This window comes from Drosophila navojoa, chromosome 5 (genome assembly GCF_054131105.1).
Source record: "Drosophila navojoa isolate 15081-1374.11 chromosome 5, UAZ_NAV_1.0, whole genome shotgun sequence".
NCBI lineage: Eukaryota > Metazoa > Arthropoda > Insecta > Diptera > Drosophilidae > Drosophila > Drosophila navojoa.
The window spans coordinates 1,439,250-1,464,798 of record NC_142893.1 but is presented as its reverse complement, the minus strand read 5'-3'; the positions used below and the strand labels follow the sequence as shown (position 1 = coordinate 1,464,798).

Below are 25,549 nucleotides of genomic sequence, written 5' to 3'. Positions count from 1 at the left end.
TGTCTGTCTGTCTGTCTGTCTGCCTGTCGGGCTGTCCCTGAAAAGCGGCTTATGGCTTAATAAGTACTTGCAGCTGCAACAAAGCCAAATGTTAGCTTTTAAGTAGCCAAAAATAAGAATCAGCCATGAGCGCAACAAAACGCTAACAAGCAAAAAATATGCTCGCATGACTAACGAGAAATGGGGGCCAAGAAGCCGGCAGACATTCGCCCTACCCTGGCTGCCTTTTGACATGATTCGGTTTTCGCTCTGCAATCAGGAATATTAAAATATTTTTGTTTGCCAAACAAATAAACGAAAGTAGACTGCGGTCTCCTTGCCATTTCACCCCTCCGAGCGCCACTCGATGATAGCCAAATATTTCGCATATGAGCTAGTATTTGTACTAAGTGGAAGACGCTGATTGCAACATTGATCCACTCGACGATGTTGCAATCCTCTGCTGACTACGATTGCTCGAGTGTGAACAGAGAGAAGGTCGACCAAGAATGTCAAGAGGGAGAGTCATAGCAAGATGGGATTGGACTTGACTTAAAAGAGATTAGCTGTAAATGTCTTCAAGATAATGAGAGCTCTAATTCAAAGTATTTGATTGAATCGATTGAATCTCTCGAGCAAAGTTTAAGAATAGAGAAGTACAGAGAAGTACTTAGAAAAAGTAGTCTGTCACTGGTCTAAAATAAATTCAAGATTCAATATAATATTTGAGCATGTGAGCTTCCAACTTGGGTTTAAGTTAAGTCAGTCGTGAAAGCTGAAAGCAATGCTTTTTAAAGGGGGAATTCTGTTAATTTTAAACAAGATAGATAACTTCTTCATTATGATTAATATGCACGCTAATGAGTTCTGTGAATATAATTGGCGTTGATATAGAAATCGTATGTTAGATCTAATAAAGGCCGGCTGCTGCCGCTGAAAATGCCGCGGGTCGAACTTGTCAATAAGAGCGAGTGATAAATGTGAATTAGCCCAGGCTTCAGCAGCCAATATTTTGTAATCAAGTTTGTGGCAAAAAACCGCTGAAAAGAAGAAGAAGTAGAAGAAGAAGGCAATTCAAGAGGTCAGCAAATTATATTGCTGCTGTGTTATTATAGAGTTTTGAAAGATGTTATAACAGTAGCTAGATTCGAAAGTGAAACTACGATTCTAATACAGATACAGATACAGATACAGATACAGATGCAGATACAGATACAGATACAGATACAGATATTGATACAGATACAGATACAGATACAGATACAGATACAGATACAGATACAGATACAGATACAGATACAGATACAGATACAGATACAGATACAGATACAGATACAGATACAGATACAGATACAGATACAGATACAGATACAGATACAGATACAGATACAGATACAGATACAGATACAGATACAGATACAGATACAGATACAGATACAGATACAGATACAGATACAGATACAGATACAGATACAGATACAGATACAGATACAGATACAGATACAGATACAGATACAGATACAGATACAGATACAGATACAGATACAGATACAGATACAGATACAGATACAGATACAGATACAGATACAGATACAGATACAGATACAGATACAGATACAGATACAAATACAAATCGATATTCTGATAGAAGTTTCGGTAAATACAGCTCAATATGGATACAAATGAGATCCACCTGATTACGCCTTTGTCTTTTGATAAATTTGTATTATTTAGTTAATGTTAAGCACGCAGCCGAAAGAAATCTATTGATTGGCTAAAACCGGTTGCAGATTGGCCCTAGGCCGTTGGCCTATTTCCAGTCGCCTCTCAGTCAAGGGTCAAGCGCGCATTAGACTTTGTTATTCGGGCTTTGCATATGCAAAACGCGCTCGCGCTGGCTGATGTCAACTTTCTTTTGAGTTCTTCGACATAAAAGTTGAGCGCCAGCCGGCGATTGGTTTCAGTTAAGACGCGCGCGGTTTGTGGTCGAGAAGGCATTAGTCGCTAGCCATGAAAACCCCAAATGCTCTGTGGGCCGTTGCCCTGATTGGCCTCAGCTGTCTGCTGACAACAGTCGCAGGTGAGTGGACTCTATATATTCCTTCCAGCTCGCCCCCCCGCACGGATTTTAAAGGCTCATTTTACGTTGGAGTTGATTGACTTTTCACTTGACCTTTAAGCAGACGATTATTTAGCTAGCATTTAATATATGCTGGGTTTCCTATACTGGATATACTGGATATACTTGTCTATATTTATCTTTAAAGCGGGTTACAGCTTCATCAAACCTCTAATAATTCTCTTTTCTCTCTCTCCCCTCAGCTGGTCGCCTCACCCTTCGTCCTTTGACGCCGCAGGAGCTGCGCTCCGCTCTCGTTGAGGCCGGCGTCGATGAGGGTCAGCTGACGCCCATTGGCCGTGCCACGCCCTCGGCCATTGCAGGCCTGGGCGGTTTTGCGCTGGGCGTGGCTAACGGCCTGGGCGGCGCCCTGATCTTCGATCTGCTCACCTCGAATGAGACAGCGGCCTATGTATCCAACCTAATCAACTCGCTGAACTCGACCTCAGCCGACGGCGGCAGCAGCGGCGGTGCTGGCGGATCGACTCAGGAGGTCTGCTTCCAGAGTCGCAGCTTGGGTGGGGATCTGCTGCAGGGACGTGCCAACGATCAGTACGAGGACTTTAATGACGATCGCGATTTGTACGACTATGAGGATGACGACTACTATTCGGGACTGGGTCGCCAGGCCACCGACGATTACTATTCAGACTATCCGGACCCCATTGGCGGCACTCCCGGTATCACATGCATTGTGGTCAATAAGGGACGATCCATATTCCGGCATCGACGAAGCACTGAGCTGACACCGAAGCAACCGGACGAGAGCAAGCCAGCCGTGGAGACAGAATCAGAGTCAACGCCAGTGGCGGCGTCTACGGCTAATCCGAATGCATAAATTCTAATCTATATGTGTTTATTAAGTAATTTAGTGCGTAAGTCCATTAAAGTTTAATTAATACCACAAGTGGGCGTGGCAGGGGTCATGACGTGGCAGTTGAAGGTGTGTGTGTGTGTGGGTGCGGGTTCTTGGGCAGGAATAATAAAGGAACGTGAGAAGTGGGGGTAGTTGGATCTAAAAGCTATTATGAAGTCGGTGGGTACACTGAGCGAAAATAGAATGGAGTCAAGTTGAAATGGGAAATTGATGTATACTAATATAAAGCTAAGACTGTCAGATATTTGAGCTGATGCATAATGATATACACATACATATATAAGAGTTGCACTGAGAGAAAATATTTAATAATGCTCACAGGGAGCTAAGTTTGTGAGTGATAAAATAAATAAATAACGAAATAAAACAGAGCCAGGGCAGTAAGTGCCAAAATTCTATTAAAGTTGAAAAGTAAACTGAGAGAAAATAGGGCAAAAGTTGTCAGTCAAAGAATTCAGAATAAAATCTTCAGTAGCTGAAACTTAAAAATATATTGTAATACATAATAATAAATAATTATAGCTCACCGTTACACTGAGAGAAAATACTCATAAACTAGTTTCAGATTTCGTCTATGAATTAAACTAAATATAAATAAATAGAATACCTAAGAAAAATTCGTCTAAATTCCCCCAAGCGAATCGCTGCACTTAGAGAAAAGTTATTAGAGTAAAGTTGATATGGAAAAGTTATTAGATATTGGCATTTCGGCATAGCTAGAAGAAGAGCAACAAAAATATTCGCCACAAAATCAGCAAATCAAGTCGCAATGAAACTTTGCCAAGACAAACTCGAACTTTGAACGTTGTCTTTTCGCGCAGTATGCTTAGTCGCAGCTTGATTGAATTTCTCGCTTGGCTGATTTCATCAAAACGAGCCCAAAACGGGGTGGGTAAAGGGGCAGTGTGTGTGTGTGTGTGTGTTGGGTGGCAAATGTAAAAGGTTTTAGCCAATGCATATGTCACCATTTGCAATGTCATGCCTAAAGACACACACACACACACTGACACACGCACACAGACACGCATAAATAGAAATTAATGCAAACAGCCACGCAGATACCCCTTGCCTTGCCTACTTCATAGAGAGACTACGAGACACACACAGAGAGAGTGATAGAGGTAGGGGGAAGCAGGGGCAGACCGAGAGGGTAGGGGAAATAAACACACGGCTTATGTAAACATTGAAATGTCATTGCCGGCACAGTTCAATGGCCGCGCCCATAAATCCTGGCCACAATTTATTAACTTTAACACTGGCCAATGTCAACGCAGTTCCTGGACAGCCACACACGTATGCACACACACACACACACACACACACACGCACACACACACACATCGACGCACATCCCAGCCGCATCCTGCGGCATGCCATTCGCTACCCTCCACCACTGCCCCTGCCCAGATTTCCTATTGATTTTGATGAGAAATTTATGTGGCCGCAAGACCTTCAAGACTTGCCCCAGACTTATACCGGCATTATAATAACTATTAAGCATATTTCAGTTGGAGTTTTCGTTTCCTATCCGCAGTCCGGCATCCGGAATCCGCACACTTGCAGGTGCTTTCAGTGGTGGTTTCCAGTTTATCGCTGGCTAGGCCTTGCCCAAATGGCCATTGCATTAGCTGATATCAAATATTTATGCTAATGCGTTAAAAGCGAATTGGCTTTAGGCATGGGCATGGAATGATTTAATTGTTGGCCTGCACAAATTGAGATGGAGTTAAAGAGAAGGATGGGGAGAGAGAGAGAGAGAAGGAGAGAGAGAGAGAGAGAGAGAGAGAGAGGGAGAATGAAAGAGAGAGAGAACGAGAGAGAGCGGCAGTGGGAGAGCGTGAAAGAATATGTTATGATAAAAACTTGTTGACGGGAGATAAAGAGAGATAGAGACAGATAGGGATAGGGAGAGTCTGAGAGATGTACAGAGAGAGAGAGAGAGGTTGATTTATGTATAGAGAGAAAGAGAGACAGAGGAACAGATAGGGAGAGTGCAAGTCAGAGAGATGTACAGAGAGAGAGAGAGAGGTAGAGAGAGGTAGAGATATGAATGGAGAGAAAGAGATACAGAGGAACAGATAGGGAGAGTGCGAGAGGTATAGAGAGAAAGAGGAACAAATAGGGAAAGTGCGAGTCATAGAGATGCACAGAGAAAGAGAGAGAGGTAGAGATATGTATAGAGAGAAAGAGAGACAGAGGAATAGATAGCGAGAGTGAGAGTCAGAGAGATGTACAGAGAGAGAGAGAGAAAGGTACAGATATGTATAGAAAGAAATAGATACACAAGATAGTAAGAGACAGACTGATTTCACTCTGAATGAAGCATAAACTTGAAGCAGAGCATTGACTCATGCTCCCTATAGAGTGAATGAATAGACCATCATATAGAGAACCATTAAATAATAAACAGCATAGATAAATAGCTAGAGATTGACGTATAGAAAGAGATTTCGATTAAGTAAGTGAATGGCGATAATAAAAATAGAATAAACTGAGAGTAGATGAATATTTCTATGATTCAAGCTCTCAAAATAAGTATAAATGACAGGATTACAAGTTGAATGGAGAAAGTACTATCTGTGCTTATGCTTAGCGACTTAAATGGCTCATGCTAATCCGAATAGAACGAAAAATAGCTAAACAAACGCCAAATGCTTTAAGACTGGGAATCAAATCAAAAAGCAATTAAAGCTAAGCAAAACTTTGAGCACTAACAGCACACACACATACTTAAACAGAACCACACACACACACACACACACACACACTCTCTCTCTCTCTCTCTCTCTCTCTCTCTCTCGCTCTCTCTTATGCACACCCTCACATGCATACAAATTAGCTGCTAAGCATTTCGCATAGCATATTCATGTGCTCGAAGCAGAGCAAAAGAACATTTGTAGAATCACAGCCAGAGCTGCAATACCGACATTTGGAGTCGAAGGAGCAACACTTTGAATTCTGGTGACAGCACACATTCTCTTCACTCTCTCTCCCTCTCTCTCTCTCTCTCTCTCTCTCTCTCTACTCCCTGCAAATGTGGCACTAAATGCGCTAAATTACAAACTAAATGCCGCAAGTGCCGCCCTCTGGGCATGGCCCGGATTACACAAATGAGCGTCTATGCGAGTGGGCCAAAGAGGAAGGGGCGAGGCGGGTTGTGGGCGGCAGAGGTCGCCGAAATTTGTGGCAAGTGGCAAAGTGGCAAAGCCCAAAAATTGTCGACAGCCGATGACATTTGAGCGATAAGAAAAACTGTTTTCTGTGGCTTTAGTTGAAAGCGAGTGGAGGCGAGGCGAGGCGGGGCGGGGCGAGGCGGGGCAAAAGGCCAAAAGGGCAGCAGGAGGCGTGGCTGTTGAGCAAATGTTTCTGTTTGTATTAAGTATGCAGGCGTGTTGAAGTGTCACACACACACACACACACACAGCTACACACACACACACACACACAGAGGGGCGCTGTTGTTGTTTGCGCCTTTTGTCGTTTTGTTTGTGGTACTGAAAATTTTTACAGTTATTTTTACAGCATTGAAAATTGTTTTAAATGTTAATGCCAGTTGTTGTTGTTGCTGTTGCCTGTTGCCACTTGGCACAATAAAAAGAGGCGTGTGCCGCCGCCCCCGCCCACGCCACGCCATGCCACACGCACTTGCAACGGCACTGAGGCAGCAGCTGAACTCCTCCGTGTGCTGCAAATCCCAGGACAAACAAATAATTGAGAGACGCGTGTGCACACACACACACACGTACACACACACACGCACATACACACTCTGTAGCACTTGTGTTAAATTATGCGGGTTTTGGTTTTTATTGCATTTGCCGCTCATTTCTTTTGCTTTGCTTTTCCCTTTGTTTTGTGGCTTTTGCTGCAAGGGTCGCGCCGCTGTGCCAGGTGCGAGCGAGGTGGGCAGGTGGGCGGGCAGGGGGGCAGGCGGACACTGGCTGGAGGCACTGGCAGGTTGGTGCTACGCGAATCATCTGCCAAGTCGCCAAGTCCAAAATGATTTTCTGTTTTCCCCCCTTACTTTCTCATTCTCACATATCTCATGCATCGTTGCCCCCTCAACGAGCTGCTGTTGTTGTTGTCGTTGTTATTGTGGGGGGACTAACAGCCCCTGTTTGGCATTTCAATTAATGCCACTTGCGAATGTCAAAAACAAAAAGAAATATAAATAAATAAATAAGAATAACGAGTAAATAGAATGTGCCCAACTGGGAGTTATCCTGTAAATGGCCAACATCCAATAAAAATTACTTTGAGCACTTACGCAGCTGTTGTGTGCTCTCATATTTCAATTGCCAACTGCAGGTCTCCAAGCAGTTAGAGAGATCTGTGGAGATATGAGAAATCGAGGAGCGTTTTAGTATTGATTCTCATTTCAGTTTGGTTCAAGATATCATTCAAATGGTGTATTTGCATTCTTTGAGATGAGATTTCTTTATCGTTTTCGTAATAATCGATATTTATCGGTAATTATCAGAAATCACTTGGTATATTCAATCTGAGATTTCATTCCTGCATCTGAAACACATCTCTTATAGCTCTTAATTGGAGATATAATAGAGTATACCAACAGAAACATTAAGAATCAATTCAACTGAATGAGTTCTACTATATATCAATATATATCGATTAGAATATCAATATCGATCGCCATATTACTAACAATTTAGACGATATATAAGGTGTCGCAGTCTAGCCATATATCATTTGAGCTTTCGTACTTAAGAGCCTTTTCTATGCCTTCAAATTAAAGAGGTAAGTGAAGATTAATGAGAAAGCTCAGTAGTCAATTAATAATATTCAGCTAAAAAAATCTATATCAGAAGACTTTCACTCTCACTCATTGGCAAAACACAGCAATATACTTAACCCTGGCGCTCTACAGGGTATTCAGGGAGTGCTCAAGCAACCCTCTAAAGCCCTACATAGGCATAAGGGTCATCACTTTCGCTTTCGACTGACGATTTGCGGCGTGGGCGGCTTCGCTGCACTCTAATGAAGCCATCGCGGGGGCAAACCCCAAAGCAACCCTTAGACGGGGCAACCCTCACCTTCCCTTTCTCTCTCTCTCTCTCTCTCTCTCTCTCTCTCTCTCTTGCTCACCCTCTTACTACGGCTCAATGCTGTGGACAGTGTCAACAAGGCAGCGCGATATCAGTGCAATTCGTGTGACACGTGACCGCAAGGAATCCGCCGGAGTGTTTGAGGAGGGGTGCGCCGTAAAGTGTGAAGCAATGGGAAGTGTTGAGGGGTGTTAAGGGGGCACTTAATAGATTTTTGATTTGTTTTGCACCCGATGCCAAGCCAAGCCGGAGCCAAATCCAATTGTGCGACGCGGCGCGTGCGACGCTGATTCGAATAATGATTTGCCAAATACCGCAAATTTATGCGACTTCCTTGTCTCTCTATATTTTATATAGATTTGATATATGTATACCTACATATATATGTCTGTATGTATATAAATTAAAATGTCTGTCTGTCTGCGTGCTGTATCAATACGTTAACGGTACACGCCATCGATATCGTGTTAAAGCAGCCGAGTAATTCAATAAAGGAATCACGCAAACCGACCAAAAAAACAAACAGACTAAAGACGGGAACGAAATGCACTGCGAGAAACTATGCAGAGGTTCCTTAAATAGGCTTATGACAGCTAGAGTTGCTATAGACATTTTAAACCATTTTATTTGTAGTAAAAATTGAACAGTTCCTTAGGATTTATGAACGATAGCCCCGAAAGATTTATTGTTTAACGAGATTTATTGAAGAAACTCATTAGACCCTTGTCCCAGTTAAGATTCAATGCGGATGAGTTGGATTAACTACATGAATTCGGCATGATATATGATTGGAATTGCCATTGATTTAAGTGAATTTATAAAAATATAAGAAAATTATAATTCTTATCAAAACAAGAAAAAAAAAATATTTTTTAGAACTGAAAATAATTTTATATGTAGAGTAAAGTTAGAGGCAAATTACTTAAAATGCTTCAGGTTAATTATACAAAAAATCGAAATAATAATAATAATAATAATTATACCAAAATGTTAAATATAAATATAATAAAAGTTAATACAAAAATTTATATATAATTTCTACATTAATAAATTTTAAAATTACATACAAATGAATTATATTTAATTTTATATTTCTAGCTTAGCTTGACATATTTCCTTCATGACAAACATTCTATTATATTGTTTGTCATTTCTTACTTAGATAAAAAAGAAAACAATTTAAAAGAAATTTAAAATTTCAACCAAATAAATTTCCAGCCTAGACTTGTTTATATACACAGTCACTCTTATATACACATACATATATGTACGTATGTATATATATATCTCTTAGGCATCTCTCTCTATCTTTCTCTCTCTCTCTCTCTCTCTGCTCACCTCTTGTTGCTATACAACAGCTCGCGGGCTAATGCCGTGTTTTCGTTCAGTGTAGATCAGACGTAGCTTATTCTTAGGCAGTTTTCTAGCCGCTGGCCATGATTAAAAGCAGCTCAAACTTTGTTACGCTGTCTGCTTCGCTTATTGTTGTTCCCACTCCCGTTGTTGTTGTTGTTGTTGTCGGTGTCTTTTGGTTGCTTTTTTACAAATTGTTTCAATTAAAAAGTTTACTTGCCTCCGCTCTGCTTTACTTGCTGAATGTAATATCGGCAATGAGAGCAGGAGTAGGAGCAGCAGCAGTAGCAGGAGCTGGAACTGTTCGTGCTGCAGAGTGCGGCTGTATTTAAGCGGCTTTGGGCAAAACGCTTTGGCATACGATTGACACGTGCCCCAGCGACGACGACGAGAATTGGGCGCTAATTGCGGCCATAATAAGTGTACACTAGTCAGCAGGAGTTCGCTTCTCGTTCGCCAGTCAAAACTTGTTACATTTTCCCTGCGGCCTTGATTGCGATTTAGCTGTTGGCCTTGGCCAGCTTAGCACAAAGTTGGAAATGAATCAGTGTATGGCTGAGACAGCGAGAGAAAGAGAAAGAGACAGACAGAGACAGAGAGAGAGAGAGAGAGAGAGTTTGAGAGACTGACACATATTCTGGGATGTGGCAAGCTGAGGCAAATGAGGAAGGCATAAATTATGATTTAACTTCATATTCAACTTAATTTATAGCTTCATGTGTTCTATGATAAGTGAATTATTGTCGGATCTATATCAAATATTCTCTACTGAGAGATGTTTGCTCTAGCCATACTTGCTATTTTTCCATTTTTACCTAAACACAATAATTAATATAAGTTTGCTTGAATTTCCTTTACAAAGTCTTCATCTAGTCTCAGGCGGAAGACCTCATTTTAAATATATATAGGGTATTTCAATACAATTGCATAAGACACAGCAGAATCACACACACACACACACACACACACACACAGATCCAATTATCGCCAGCTAATTGAGAATTGAAATTGTTTGGGCAAATTAATTAAATATTGTAAAAAAAAAAAAAAATGAGAAGAGAAAAAAGTATATGGAGAACGAGCTAAATAAAGTTGCAGCCTTATCGTAGCATCGTTCAAATATTTCATGGCGCTAATTAATTTAATTGATTCAAGCACATACATATGAGTCTCTGTGTGTGTGGTCCACTCTATCAGCTGTGCATTTGGTTTATCTGTTTGTTTTTCTTTTTGCTTTTTTTTTTTGGTCAAATGTAATTAAAAAGTTTTTCGTAAATTGATTGAAAACTCTCTCTCTCTCTCTCTCTGCAAAATACAAATTCATTAAAATTAAAATAAAAAATGCCAAATAAAATAATAAATAATTGTAACTGTTTTCGAATTAATGAAAAGCATTAATTTAAAACTGCAGTTGTTTTTTTTTAGTTTTTTGTTTTTTTGTTTTGCATTTGATTTGATTTAAGAGTTTCTCTTGCTGCGGCTCTGGGTTATTTTCTCTTTGGCCTGCCTTTTGCTTCAGCTGTATAAGAGTCATGGCAACAGATTTGTCTTATACGCCTAAGCGCTGTTGCTCTCTCACTCTTATACGCTGCTAACTGACCTAGGACAGCGCTTAGTTGCTTAGTTAACATTTTACAGCGTCTTCCTATGGAATCAAATTTTCTGCTAGCTCAATATGAGATTTATTGGCATTAAAAAAAATATTAATTTAATTTAAATAATAAATAATATCACAAATATTATTGTTTTTTTTTATTTTAATAAATAAATAAATAAATAAATAAAATCATAAATATGATAATTATTTTTTTATATTATATATTATACTCTTATATTATATACATATAAATAAATATTTATTTTTTTATTATTTGATTTGTTAATTATTAAATTTTGCTCACTACTTAAGCATCTCTGCTTCAGCTTTGTCAGCTCTGTTAACTTGGTGTCAAAGGCAATCAGTTTAGCAACACTGTTGACACACTTAACAGCGTCTAATGCATTGTTTAACAGCTCTAAGCTGCTCGATTTGTACAGTTTCTTACTTTCCATTTACTTGCGTCAATAGCGCTTAAGAGCTTTGCCTTCTACACTTCCTAGAAGCTGGCTTTAAGTACATGTTAATAAATAATTTAGAATTGCAATTACAGGCCAAACAGCAGCAAAGACACAACAACAGCAACAACAGCAACAGCAACGGCCACTGCTAGCAGCTACTGCAGCAAAGTCAAACAAAGCCATCGCAACAACAATAACAACAGGAACAACAGCAACTACAGCTGCAAATAACTACAGCAAACAAAATGTAAGAGCACAAGCACAAGTACAAGGCACTCTAGCCAAGAGAGTGCTACTCGAAACTTTGCATCGGCTACAAATTTCGTGCACCAATAATTTTTGCCAGCAACAGCAACAGCAGCAACAACAACAACAGCAATAACTGTATGCGGCTAAAGAGAAACTTTGTGAATTCTCTCTTGTGTTCGGCTCGTTCCGTTTTGGCTGGCATCACTGCTGCCAATTCAGCTTTTTTCCCGTCAAATCTGGCTTTTTCCGAAGACAAATTGCGGGAAATATTTAAGAATTGCGGGAAGCGGGAATTCTGGCTTTTTTTGAAAATGAATTAGGCTTTTTTCGATTTTTTTTAATACTTCGATTTTTTTTAATACTGAAAACATGTACTTTGTATTAAATATTGTATATATTTTTTGTATATATCGAATGCTAATTGCCTTAGCCTAATATGTATATCGTTCGGATATGTAGCACTAACACACACTTAAGCTAATTCTTGCACAAACCTCTGCGCGCACCATGGTTAACATGGCGGTTGCCACTTGTAAGAAAAGAGCATGTAGAATCCGATATGTACAAAGGGTATGATTTTGAAAAGAAAATCAAGTCTTTAAATATCGATGCAGGCCTCGAACAAGAAATTCGTGCTCGCTGCTCTTCTTTTGTTATTGAACTTATCAAGCAGCTAAAGCAGAGGTAACCAATTTTTCTGATTCTTCTACCGACCTTTAAATAATTTTGATTTTATCTGCAGGCTCCCCGACAATTTTAAAATCTTAAAAAACATTGACGTTTTTTCCGTTGATAAAATTGTGTCAACTAAAAAAAAAGTAATTACAGTTTTGTTGGAACACCTCCAAGTAGACAGAATAGCCGACATTGAGCGGCAGTACTATGATATTAATCTAGTTAAGTGGGAAAACGTTAATGACAGCTCCGAATTGTGGAATGAAGTCTCCAATTACAAGGATTCTGGCGGCAACCGCCGATTCCTTGACTTGGCAGCTGTTGCCCTGCAAATGTTTTCATTACCATGGTCCAACGCGGAGGTGGAACGCGTATTTAGCCAGCTTAACTTGGTAAAGTCCAAGTTAAGGAACTCAATGAGCCTAAGCACAATAAACAGTATTCTTAGCATAAGGTAATATTTTATTGAGAGTGAAAAGATGATACCGATATATATATTACTTTTTTATTTAATATAACACACAGATATGGTTTGCGAAGACTGGGCAAATGCTGCTATGAATACAAAGTTCCTTCAAATTATCTTCGCATGATAGGTACTAACAGGTCGTACGATTCTGAAACCGATGCTAGTCGCGAAGAATTAGATAGCATGCTAAAAATCTTGTAAATTAAAAAAAAAAAAAAAAAAAAACAATCAAACTATAATAACCGCTTTTTTTTAGGCTTTTTTGTAAAAATTTTCAGCTTTTTTTTCCGTTTCTTCCATCTAAAAACAGCTTTTTATTCTGGTAAAAAGTTGGCAGCACTGGCTGGCATAGCCGAAGCGCTGTCGCAGCCTCGTCGTGCCGTTCAGCGCTTCGTGTGCAGCGCCACGATTGGCGAGCTAGCCGACGCCAGCAGCGCAGTCAGCAGTCAGTTAAATCCTGTTAGTCGAGTGCGAAGCACGCGTTGCTTTTTTGTTCGTCTCCCACACAGTGTGTGTCCGTGTGTGTATGTGAAGCGTGAAGCGTGTACGTGTGCGAGTTGAGCGAGCCAAGGCAAAGAAAGCCACGCAAGGCGAAGCCGCGCAAGTGTTGCAAAGTGCGCGATGCAACATTAACTGCGAACAGTGTTGACAGTGTTGACAAGTGGATGTGACATGTGATGCAAATGCAATAAGCACACACACACACAACTCTAACTGGAGAACAACAACAACAACGGAAATTCAAACATTCCTGTTAGCCGCGGCGAGCAAGCGCCAGTCAAGTGAAAACGCTAAGCCGCCAGCAACAAGATAAATTACTTGGCGCCTACGCTTGTTATCTAAAAACCAAAACCAAGTTACAGCAAATGAAAAGTAGAAACACAAACAATTGTCAACGCGTCAGTGAGTGAGTGAGTCAGTGTGTGAGGGGCGTGTAGATGTGTGTGTGCGTGTGTGTGCGCTTGCAAGTGTTGGTAAGCGACGCACATGGCGTATGATTTATGCGGCTGTTGTTGCGACGCCAAAGCCAACGACAAACAGCAGCGAAAACAACAAAAATTACATTAAAAGCAAAACAAGCAAATTGAATTTACAACAATTTGGCTAAAACCAAAAAGTTTTATTGTGCAGTGCGCGAAAGCGAGCAAAGTGGCAGCAGCTCCTACACAGAGTTACAATTGTCAAAGAGATAGCGCCGGATTTTGTAATAGCTCCCAGGCGAGCGCTTAGAGCCAAGACCCTCCGCCCCTAACAAGATCAGAGCCAAAGCTAACAATAAAATAACATATACATATATACATACGTATATATACATATATATATATTGTAATTAGAGCTATGCGGTTAACAAGGCCAAGCACAATGTTGGCCAATTTTGGATTATTCAACTGTTGGCCGCTGCTGCTGCCGCTGCTGCTGCCGCTGCTGCTGCCGCTGCTGCTGGCCCAGCTGCAAGGTAAGTGCTCGCTCGACCCCTTTCCTCTGCGTCTGCATTTAATTAAATAATCCAATTTATTCTCATTTAATTTCGTATTAAATTTAATTTCTCGCTCTCCAGCCCTGCACCCCTCCTCAGGCTGGGCGCAGCGAGTGGGTGGGACTCTCTCGCTCCCTCTAATTGCTTTTGTCGCTAATTTCCGTTTGGGCGTTTCGTTGTTCGTTTGTTTCACAATTGAAATTCTTTAAATTTGCGCGCGCGGAATTTTCAATTTTCACAGCGGCAAAGTTCTTATTGTTAGGCCACGCCTTCTTTCCTGTGGTCGGCGCGTCCGGCTTTGTCGTTGCCCGCTCAGCCAGTGGCCAAAGAGGGCATATATAGGTGTGCAGTATGTTTTGCTGAAGTGCGAAGAGAAGAACTGAAATGATCCTTATACCCATTCAGAGGTTCTTTGCCAGGTTCAACTGTCTGAATTTCAGATAGACTTTTGACCTTTGAGAGTTATATATGGACTCTGTATACTCTTCTCTTATGTAGTTTTCGTTGCAGTTCCTACGCCTATCTGATTGAAGCTAAAGATTTTCAGATATACTCTTGAAATTTTAATGTTATATACGTGGACTCTATATGCCCTTCTCTTATGCAGTTTACATTGCATTTCCTACGCCTCTTGGTAGGCGTGGCAAGTCAATTAAGATCTATCTCTCCAATATATGACTTTTCGTAGCTCAGCTTTTCTAGCTTTAATCCCTTTAATACACATACATACATCCCTTTAGCCAATTTTTTGTAGCTTGAGCGAGCATTGGGCAGTCGCCTAAAGCCGTCTCATTTAATTTTTTTTTCTCTGATTTAATGACTGTGTCAATCTATGCGCGCGAGCTAATTGCGCTTGAAGTATACCATTTTGTTGTTGTTGTTGTTGTTATTCTTGTTGTTTTCTGCGACTTAACGACCCCCAAAAAAAAAAGTGTTGCTGTTGTTGTTGCTGAAGCCTTTAGGGTTCAGCTGGCTGTTTGCTCATTTCTTGTGCCAGGCAAGGTCGCTGCCATTCGGTCAGCCACCCAGTACTGCCGCCCATTCAAGTGCTCTGCTTTTTTTGTGTTTTTTGGTGTTTTTTGGTCCAGCCAAATGGCAGCTAAACACTTGTAGCCCGAGGCTCTAAGCCCAAAACATCTGCATATGCTTGTGTGAATGTGCATGTGTGTGTGTGTGAATGTGCATGTGTGTGTGCGCGTTGTTTGTTGTCTGGCTCGCCAACTTTCCACTCACACACACACACACACACACACACTGACTTACTAACTGTAAACTCGTACTTTCCGCAACACTGACACAAAATTTCATTTTCAATTCATGCTGCATAGAGGCGTCGAACATATATACATATATATGTATGTAGGTATCTATATAGATGTGTGCATATGAAAAGTGAGTGTTGGAATGAAATAACACACACACACTAACACATACACACACACGCATGCACACACATGGAGCTATAGATGCATTCATATGCGCTGCCAAACTAACGAGCTGCCAGGCACTTCTAAATGCAGCCGCTGCCTTGAAAAATGCACCAGTTGTTGTTGTTGTCGTAGTTGTTGTTGTATACCAGCGCTTTAAGCTGCATAAAGAAAATGGGCATATTTTGGGAGAACATGCCCTAAAAAATATATTTAGTAAATACACTCTCTATTTTTTTTTTTAAATTATTATTTATCTGGGAAAATTAAACTTTTTTTTGGCATTTTTATTGTTGCTAGGTTTTAAAATCATTGCATTGTATAACAACACAATGCACAATATTTACTTCTCTAAAAACCTTGACTTTTGACACATTGCTTGGTTGATATGTGAGAAATATGTATATGTATATGTATAAGCGACTCGCTATTAAAGGTGGAGGCTTTTTCATTTACTCAAGTTTGTATGCTATTATTATTATAATTATTATTATTTTTTTGCATTTTCTCTATTTTTTTTTTGAAATGTATAAAAAAGATGAATATATTTATACTTGGATTTTTATATACATTTTTTTTTTTTTTTTTAAATGTTTGTTGGTTGCAATAATTCATTCTTTTGTGCTTATATACAAGCAAAAAGTAGATTAATACATTGATAAATGTACCTAGGAGAAATTCTTAAGCTTTGCATTTGCAAGTGGTGTTATTTTTTTTTATCGCAGCTGTATCTTTGTATGAGAGCCAAGCGAAACATGGAATTTTCATCGCAATAACCAGACGAACATTATTAGCCAAATCGTCATAACTAGATTCTACTGTATTGGATTTTATTTTATTTATTTTTTTTTTCACTAATTAAGTACTTCTATAAACGTAAGCTAAAACAACCAAAACGAAAAAACAAATAAAATCAATTTTTTTTTTTTTTTTTTTTTTTTTACAAAAAAGAAAGAAAAAGAAAAACGCACACAACAAAAAATAAAATGAATTAAAATAATATATAATATAATATAATAAATATAATAATACAATATAATATAATAAATAAACGAAAATCAAATGTATTTGGATAAACATTTTAAGCCAAGACATCTTTGCATATTAAATTATATACAAAAATTAAATTTCCTAGAAAACATTTCATTGCAAATACGACTACAAATATTAAATATTTTGCATAAAAGAAATCGACAAACTAAGCTCAGCTCAAAAAGAGGTTTTCAGCCTCCTGCTCAAGCAACAAGTACAGCTGAATGGACACTAAAAATATATATATATTATTTATTAATGCACATATTTTTTCATAATGTAAGAATAAGCTGCAATATCTACGAAAATATATATATGTATATCGAAAGGTTTCTGGGTCTGTAATCGGATTGGCGTTAGTGCAAGAAAAATATTGTTGAACTTTTATTATTTTTGTGGCTAAAGAGAAATGCAGAAATGCAGGGCGAAGCTGCAGTTGCATTTTCTATAGCATACTTTTAAGCTGCTCTTGTTTACCTGATGTTTTTTAGCGCTACGCTTTGAGGGGATTATGTTAGGACATTGAGGAATACAAATACACATATATATGTATGTGTGTGTACATGCAGAAATGTTTGTATGTATTTGTACTAGAAACATGTTATTTTTTTTATAGCATTATTGTTTGGCTGTTCAGGGTCGAGTTGTTGTTGTTGCTGTGGTTGCAGTTGACACATGAAATTGTTTCTGTCAGTTATGTGCGAGTGTGCGTGCGTGTGTGCGTGCGTGTGTGTGTGTGTTCGCTGTGGCCGCAGATAGACTTATTCATTCAGCTGGCAGTGCAAACCACTTCAGTTACACATACAGAGAGAAAGAGAGAGACAGAGAGAGAGAGAGAGAGAGAGAGAGTGAGAGAGAGAGATAGTGGCAAACGCTTTCTATGCCTAAACGTATTTCATCAGCATTTTTCACTTCATAATTTTCCATTTTCTCGCATTTTCATTTCGATTCCGCGCTTTCGTCTTCGACGGCGCAATTGTCTATGTTTCGCTTTGCTTTGCTTTGTAATTTCCAAATGAAATGCTTTCCAAATGCAATTTACCGTTGCAAATTGTTGCAGTCACGCTGCCACGCCCCGCCCAAACGCTGCCTTTATTATTGCCAACTACACTCACATCTGGCCATCTATCATAGCATGTTGCGCTATCTATCTGTATCTGTGTCTGTGTGTGTGTATGTGTATGTATGTGTGTGTGTGTGTGTGTGTGTGTGTGTGTGTGTGTGTGTGTGTGTGTGTGTGTGTGTGTGTGTGTGTGTGTGTGTGTGTGTGTGTGTGTGTGTGTGTGTGTGTGTGTGTGTGTGTGTGTGTGTGTGTGTGTGTGTGTGTGTGTGTGCATTTCATTTTGTTAAAAGCTACTTGTCGTTGCGAAATAAAAGGCAAATAGAATTTACTTTGCAGCTTAAGTCTTTCGTAATTGAAAAATTACTTAAAAAAAAAAAAAAAAACTCAAAGGGAATCGAAAACCAGCTGCAAAATTGAGACTGAGGCAGCACACCTGACGGGCATAATAAATCATCAATTCCATTTGTTAGGATCAACAATTTGTCAATTTGTTGGGGCACAAATCAATATACATATATTTTAATGTAGATCAAAGAAAAAAATATTTGTATACTATAAAATATAATTCAATTTATATATGGAAGGTTAGATGAAAGCAAATAGAATTGCTTTAATACATTATTATTATTATTATTATTATTATTTTTATTATTAATCTAAACTCTTTAATTATTGTTGAATGTTATTCACAAAAATCTGTAGTTAAAACAAAGAGTGAAATAAATTGAAAAAGGTTTATTTAATAATATTTAAATATAATATAGTTTCAGTTTGCAACTAAAGCAAAGCCTAAGTCAACTGAGGCATCTCAGCTCTATGTAAATGCTCAACTGTAAATAGTTAAAACTAAATTGTATATTGACATATTAATTAGCTTTGACTAACTAGAATATCCGAAATTTCATATTTGCTTAAAGTTATAGCTGAGATTAAGACTTGCTATAGAGAGAGACTCGTCATAGATGTTATACAGGACTAAGGCACACATAAATATATACAAAGCTATATACCATATAGTTGATATATATATAGACTCTTTATATAAGAGAGAGATAGAGAGAGATAGAGAGAGACAGAGCTACGTTACGTTTGTTAATTTGCAGCAGCTGCAGGTAAACACGGAAATGTTTCCGCTTTGCCATCAAAGTTTCTATTTGCAGTTGCACATTTTCATTTGCTGTTGACATTGATGCATGTTGAATAAGTCAAAATGGCGAAATTGCGAGTGTGCGTATGTGGGTCGCGAGTGTGTGTGTGTGTGTGTGTGTGTGTGTGTCCAGCGACTTGTTTGAAAATGTGTTGAACTAGCGAAAGGTAAAGGCAAAGGCGGCCAAAGCATGCCAGCTGCCTGGCTGGCTATACAAATAGAAATAGTGTGGCAAACACACACACACACGCACACTACACACACACACACTGCGACAAATTTGTTGGCCCAAAATGGAGGAAGAAAACCAGGCGAGTGACCATGAAAAGTGAGCAAACAGTTTTGCAGCCGAATCAAAAAGCAGTTGACATTTAACATGAGCAAAGAAAAAAATGCTACACTGAGCGAAAAAAGAGTACAAACACATATGCATAGGTGTGCTTGTGCGTGTGTGTGTGTGCATTGGTGTATATATCTTTTAATCAATGTAATTCAATAACGAATTCATAAAATTTGCGCAATGCTTTTATTGTTTAAGCTCACATAAATGAGTGCGTGTGTGTGTGTGTAGGTGTGTAGCTGTGCGTGTGTGTAGGTGTGTATATGTGCGTGTGTTTGTGTTTGCACTTGCGGTTATTCCTTTGCATTTTTATGTGTTTATTTAGTGCGCAAAATATGCGACGGATGCGGTAAATGTAAATTGCAGTTATTTGCGCAGCTGTTCGCCATTTAATGCAAACACAAATTGTTTACACTCTTCTTCTTCTTCAGCTGCTTCGCTTACATATATGTAGTCAGCATAGTTATTGTTGCTATTGTTGTTGTTGTTGTTATTGGCATTGCATATTTTATGACACACAACGTGCTCGCCTTTAAATATTTTTCCAAATAAAAGAAAAATAAAACAAAATTGCTGAATGCTTGAGGTTTGAGAATAAACGACTTGCTAATACCCTGACTTCGTAAATCATATATCATATATCATATATCATATATCATATATCATATATCATATATCATATATCATATATCATATACTATATATCATATATCATATATCATATACCATATATCATATATCATATATCATATATCATATATCATATATCATATATCATATATCATATATCATATATCATATATATATATATATCATATATCATATATCATATATCATATATCATATATCATATATCATATATCATATATCATATATCATATATCATATATCATATATCATATATCATATATCATATATCATATATCATATATCATATATCATATATCGTTCACTCTGCCTTTCCCCACTCTATTTTATAGATTGTCACATATGTTATCCTACAGTCCATATACCCTTCTCAATCACTTTGCACGGTCTGCTTGTCATATGAATGTATATAAAAAAGAGTTCACTTATCGTGATTTACAGTCAAAGTCCATTTTAATGCACACGAAATTCACTTTTGATTTCTGAATTAATAAAAATATCAAAAAAATGTATGCAAAATATATATAAATTAAAAAATAGCCAGCAAATGAAAGCAGGTGTTAGGCTCTGACTGACTGCATAATACGCGTTCAGGATTAAATATATGAGGAATTGAATAGAACTTGAGTTCTGTAACATTATTGACAACTGAACTTCGATCTCTTCTCAAATTGTTTTGTCTATTGCTACAAAGTTCTTTATCTGTTTATATAAAATAATATATCACTTTCTTTATTTTTATAGGGTACAGCTCGATTGCCAAGCATTTTTTCATATATCCAATTTCAAGTACTATTATCTGTTTTTTTATTTTCACAGCTAAACATTCAACGATACAAATATACTCTCCTAACCACTTCAAAGAGCGTAAATCATGCAAAAATTTGCAAATAAATATTGTTAATTTTGCTTAAATATCATATTAAATATGCATTCGTGTATATTTATCTTTCATATACATATATTTGATAAATAATATGTGCACAACGCTAATTAGTTGCATTTCCTTAATTAAACAAATTATGATTGACATTTAAATTGTTAATTGAGCGACTGCAGTGGCATATCAATTTTATAAATTTATTTTTGAAAGTAATTTTTATTAAATATTTTCTATCAAACAGCTTCAAGCAAATGAAAGAAAATTCTAAAAAAAAATATTAAATGCAAATCTGCATTTTCCTCTTTCTCTCTCTCTGTTTCTTTAAAATATTCATGCATATTTCAGGCTCCTCGCATGACTAAATCTACTTTCTGAATATTCATCAAATATCGATTAAATGCAAAAATGATAAAATATATATTTATAAATTATTCAAAGAAATTTTCATAAAAAAAATTTTAAATTAAATTTCAAAATGAATGTTGTATAGTATAAGGAATTTAAGATAAATAAATGCTGAAATAAGTAAGTTAATAAATTGAGTTGAATTTCTTCTGAGGAAAATATAAAAACTATCAAAAAGAAATTTTACATTTAGACTTATATTTTGTTTTGTAAATATTCATATAATGCTATTGCATAGACTTTTTGATAAGTATTTTTGACTGGGGATTAGATATACGTAAAGTTTCAATTCGTTTGGGAAGACATCAAATCATAAGCAGTTATTGAAATACCATAAAATGCATAAATAAATCCACAGCTAGAACTCTGTGAGCCTTTTTCCCATTTACTCACCAATATCGTTTAAGAAATCAAATAATATATTCAATATTTTCCAGTTCTTCACTGAGAACTACACCTTGACCCCACATCGTCAGAAACCTATAAATTTCTATTTAAATTTAATATAGATAGCCGCTCCACAGACCCAAGAGCGCGAACGATTTAGAACCAATCAAGTTCTATGCAGCAGCTGCCTATAGCATGATACAGCACAAAGCTGCGACAGCCTCTCTAAAAGAGAGTGTGAGAGAGAGAGAAAGAGAGATAGAGAGGAGTAGAGGAAGCATCCGATGAGAGGCAGAATAAAGCACTAGTTGAAGCAGATGTCTGACAAGTCGCTGGCGGCCTTCAACGTTTTTGTATGGGATGCAAGGCGCGGATTTGATGAAACGGCAAAGCAAACTGATGCCTTAAGGCGGCAGGGGCAATCAGAGAGAGTGAGAGAGAGACAGAGAGAGAGGGAGAGAGACAGAGAGAGAGGGAGAGAGAGCGGGGGTGATTGCCTGAGGGGTGTCAGACTGATGAATGGAGCGCGACGGCCGCTTAGACATGGACATGGACATGAACACGGACCGACGGACCGACGGACGGACGGACACGCATGCCGAGGCACGCACCGCACGAAAACAAGAAGAAGCAAAATATCGGCGCACAAATCGATGAATTTTCCTTCTGCCCGCAAAGTATGCAAAAGCAAACAAATCAGCCTGCGTGTGTGTGTGTGTGTGTTTGTGCGTGGGAGTGTGTGCGTGTTCGTGGAAGCGTGGAAGCGATGCAAAATGATGGCCAAGAGGCTCAGGTTCATTCACATCGAGTGCCTTGAGACCTGCCACGAGGCATTGGGACGAGTGGGAGGGGCAGGTGGAGGAGGGCGTAGAGGCCGAGCATCTTTAAAAACGTCTTGTCTCTCGTTGATTTAAACGACATATGCTGAAAAATGTTTGCGACGTGCTCATGCAGACAGAGCGACAACAAAAATCTCTTGATGTACACGCCGACATCATGATGTATTACAAAAATATGCAAAAAAAAAAAAAAGGAAAAGAAAAATAAGAAGAAATAAAATAAATTCCTATTTATATAGTCAGCTTCGTTTTATTTTTTTTTTTTACTTCTTCTGACAACTTGGCGACATTTTATGAATGGGTTTTCTATTTGAGTAGGTTCTGAAGCGAGTGTGTGCGATCATATCTGCGGCATGTTTTGTTGCTGCTGAGATTTCTATAGGGCAATCAGTGGAGGAACATGATGTAGCCCGCTATTAGAGATATGCTTTTGTTAACTTGAGAGTATGAGTATTCACTCATATGAGCTAATTGGCGGGGGCTTATGGAACAAATGATTGAATGAGTCGGTATTGGATAGAAATTATTTTTATAAATTATTATAATCAAAGGAAGTTTTTATTGCTGATGCAAAATGAGGTGCCAAGGCACATAATTTTTTTTTTTTTTATTTATTTATTTAATTATTTATTTTTTTATTATTTTTATTTTTTTAATTATTTATTTATTTATTTAGTTATTCATTCATTTATTTATTTTATTTATTTATTTATTTATTTATTTATTTTATTTATTTATTTATATATTTATTTATTTTATTTTATTTATTTATTTATATATTTATTTATTTATTTATTTATTTATTTATTTATTTATTTATTTATTTATTTATTCATTTATTTATTTTTTTTTATTTATTAATTTTTTTTTATTTTTATTTTATTTTTTTTTATTAACTTCTATCAATATTAATTATTAAAAATAAATCATTTTTTAATATATAATATACAAGACTTTTATATAGGATTTTTATGTATAGAATGAGAGGACATTTTCAACATTTTCTACACACGTAAAATACTCCAGAAACTTTGACCTATATATCCTTCCATTTAAAGCCAGTTCTGCCACAGAGATCTTTACTCGTACAATGCTTTCAATATTTACAATTGCCTTGGTCTCTCATAAAATATTCGTGAACTAAAAAAATAATCACAACTGGAATCAATTTCCTTCTCTGCTCCAGCATGGGAAATCTTTTTGCCACACTTTACTTGAGTTCTATTTCCTGTTCGAGTATTTTTATGCGCTGCCTAATGACTCAACTGCCGTTCGTTCATAACTTTTCTTGATAATAAATATATGTATGTGTATGTGAAAACTAAGAAAAAAAAAAACAAATATATATATAAACTTTTGCATTGAGCTGTCATTGTTTGGGCGAGAGAAACAGCCGCAAGTGTTTAAACTTGTTTTTCTCTCTCACTCCCTCTCTCCCCCTCTCCCTCTTGTTCTTCTTCTTTTTTTATTCTTGCCGCAACATTTTGTGTGCTTTTTGCGTAACACTTATGGATTTGACATTTATATGACAGTTGGATTTTTGTACAAGGCGCAATATGCTGCGATACACACACACACACACACACACATACACATACACATAGTGGAACATGCGTGTGGGGTTTAACATTTCTTTTGCTATTTCAACTGGGAAAAAACGTGCGGGTTTCCGAAAGGCTGAAGAAACTGAAATTGTTTTTTCTTCAGCTTTATTTATTTCCACACACACACACACGCAGAGCATATAAACAGCTTTCTGTATGTGTGTGTGTTTGTGTGCGCTGGTTTTTAAGGCATTTGGCACAATTTTTCGTTATGCTCATCGCATTTCAGTCACGTAACTGCCTTCCTCTCTTTGTTGTTGTTTTTTTTTTTTGTTTTGTGGCGCGACAAGAGAATTTATGCATTTGATTTCAACTAATTTTCAACGGCATAAATATAATTAAATTCACGCACGTCGCAACAAATTAGATGCCATCATAAATTGGGCTCATTGCTGGCTCTCTCAAGAGAAACGGATGAGGAGAGAGAGAGACAGAGAGAAAGAGAGAGAGAGAGAAAGAAAGAGAGAGAGAGAGAGAGAGAGAGAGAGAGAGAGAGAGAGAGAGAGAGAGAAAGAGAGAGCAGACCTAGAAGCCCAACAATAGATAAGGAAGGAGAAATTGAATGGGCCTGTAAAGGCAAATTGAGGAAAAGGAAGGGCAGAGGAAAAGTAGCAGAAGTCTAGCATGGCAAATGAAGATAGACGAGCAGAAGAGAATGCTAGAGCAGGTATTATATGAAGGGTATGAGAAATATGAGGGAAACTGATGAAGGAGATGTGATAGAGAGGGAGAGGGAGAGACAGGGGGAGAGAACAGAAAGCAAGAAAGAGAAAGAGAGAGAGAGAGACAAAGAAAGAGAACGAGTAAGAGATCGATAGAAAGGCAAAGAAACTCTTTATGATTATATGTCTCTCTTTCTCTTTATCTCGCTTTCTCGTAACTGAATGATTAGGAAAAGAAGAAAGCTATAACAAAAGTCTAAGAGGAGAAGAGAAAATTACAAAAGTGACAGGAGAAAACCCTCTTCTTCTACAAGAATGACCTTCAGATTGACAGAGAAAGGGAGAAGAGAAAACTTTTCGTCCACTCCCAATTGATAAGCACGCAGCGAATAAAACATAAGTAAAGAAACAAAAAGAAATTAAAGAGGGAAAAGGTTGGAAAAACGTGGAGAAAGCGAGAATGATTAAATAATGAAAGACACCTTCCTCTAATACAATCTAGGCCCCAGGCGAATGCGTAACATATGTGAGAAGGGAAAATAAAAGAAAGAGACAGAGTGCGACAATGAGAGACAATAAAAGTGTGGACAAAGGGGAGCCACATCCCTTCTGCAATCTAGCTCCAGGCGAGCTTGTAAAGCCTGAAACAGACTATTAAAAAATACTAAAATTATTTCAAATAAACCATGTTCGACTGCGTCATACTCGTTCATTGTTTGCGCTTGCTGTTTGAATATGATTTGTCATGTCATCCATCCATCTAAATAACAGTCAAGGTCACACAAGCAAA

General features: G+C 37.8%; 2 protein-coding genes across 4 annotated transcripts in view; both read left to right on the top strand.

The window, feature by feature from the left end:
- The first annotated feature begins 1,901 nt into the window (after window positions 1-1,901).
- LOC108652659 (uncharacterized) lies at window positions 1,902-3,005 on the top strand. Its single transcript, XM_018102850.2, has 2 exons — window positions 1,902-2,059; window positions 2,302-3,005. The coding sequence occupies exons 1-2, from the start codon at window positions 1,990-1,992 to the stop codon at window positions 2,934-2,936; spliced, it is 705 nt and encodes a 234-aa protein (XP_017958339.1). The 5' UTR covers window positions 1,902-1,989; the 3' UTR covers window positions 2,937-3,005.
- A 10,280-nt stretch (window positions 3,006-13,285) lies between these two features.
- dpr1 (defective proboscis extension response 1) overlaps window positions 13,286-25,549 on the top strand; it is an 85,731-nt gene continuing 73,467 nt past the window's right edge. Inside the window, exon 1 of one of the 3 annotated variants that reach the window (XM_089261408.1) lies at window positions 13,286-14,285. In XM_089261408.1, coding sequence (XP_089117534.1) covers window positions 14,184-14,285 — 102 coding nt within the window. In that variant the 5' untranslated portion in view covers window positions 13,286-14,183. Of the gene's footprint in view, window positions 14,302-25,549 lie in introns of all 3 variants that reach the window. The other 2 variants (XM_089261406.1, XM_089261407.1) reach the window with 2 other exon arrangements.

Excerpts from the sequence above, each read along its gene's own strand:
- LOC108652659 (XM_018102850.2), top strand. The coding sequence starts at position 1,990 with ATGAAAACCCCAAATGCTCTGTGGGCCGTTGCCCTGATTGGCCTCAGC. Across the intron at positions 2,060-2,301 it reads TCTGCTGACAACAGTCGCAG|CTGGTCGCCTCACCCTTCGT; the intron begins GTGAGTGGACTC and ends CTCTCCCCTCAG.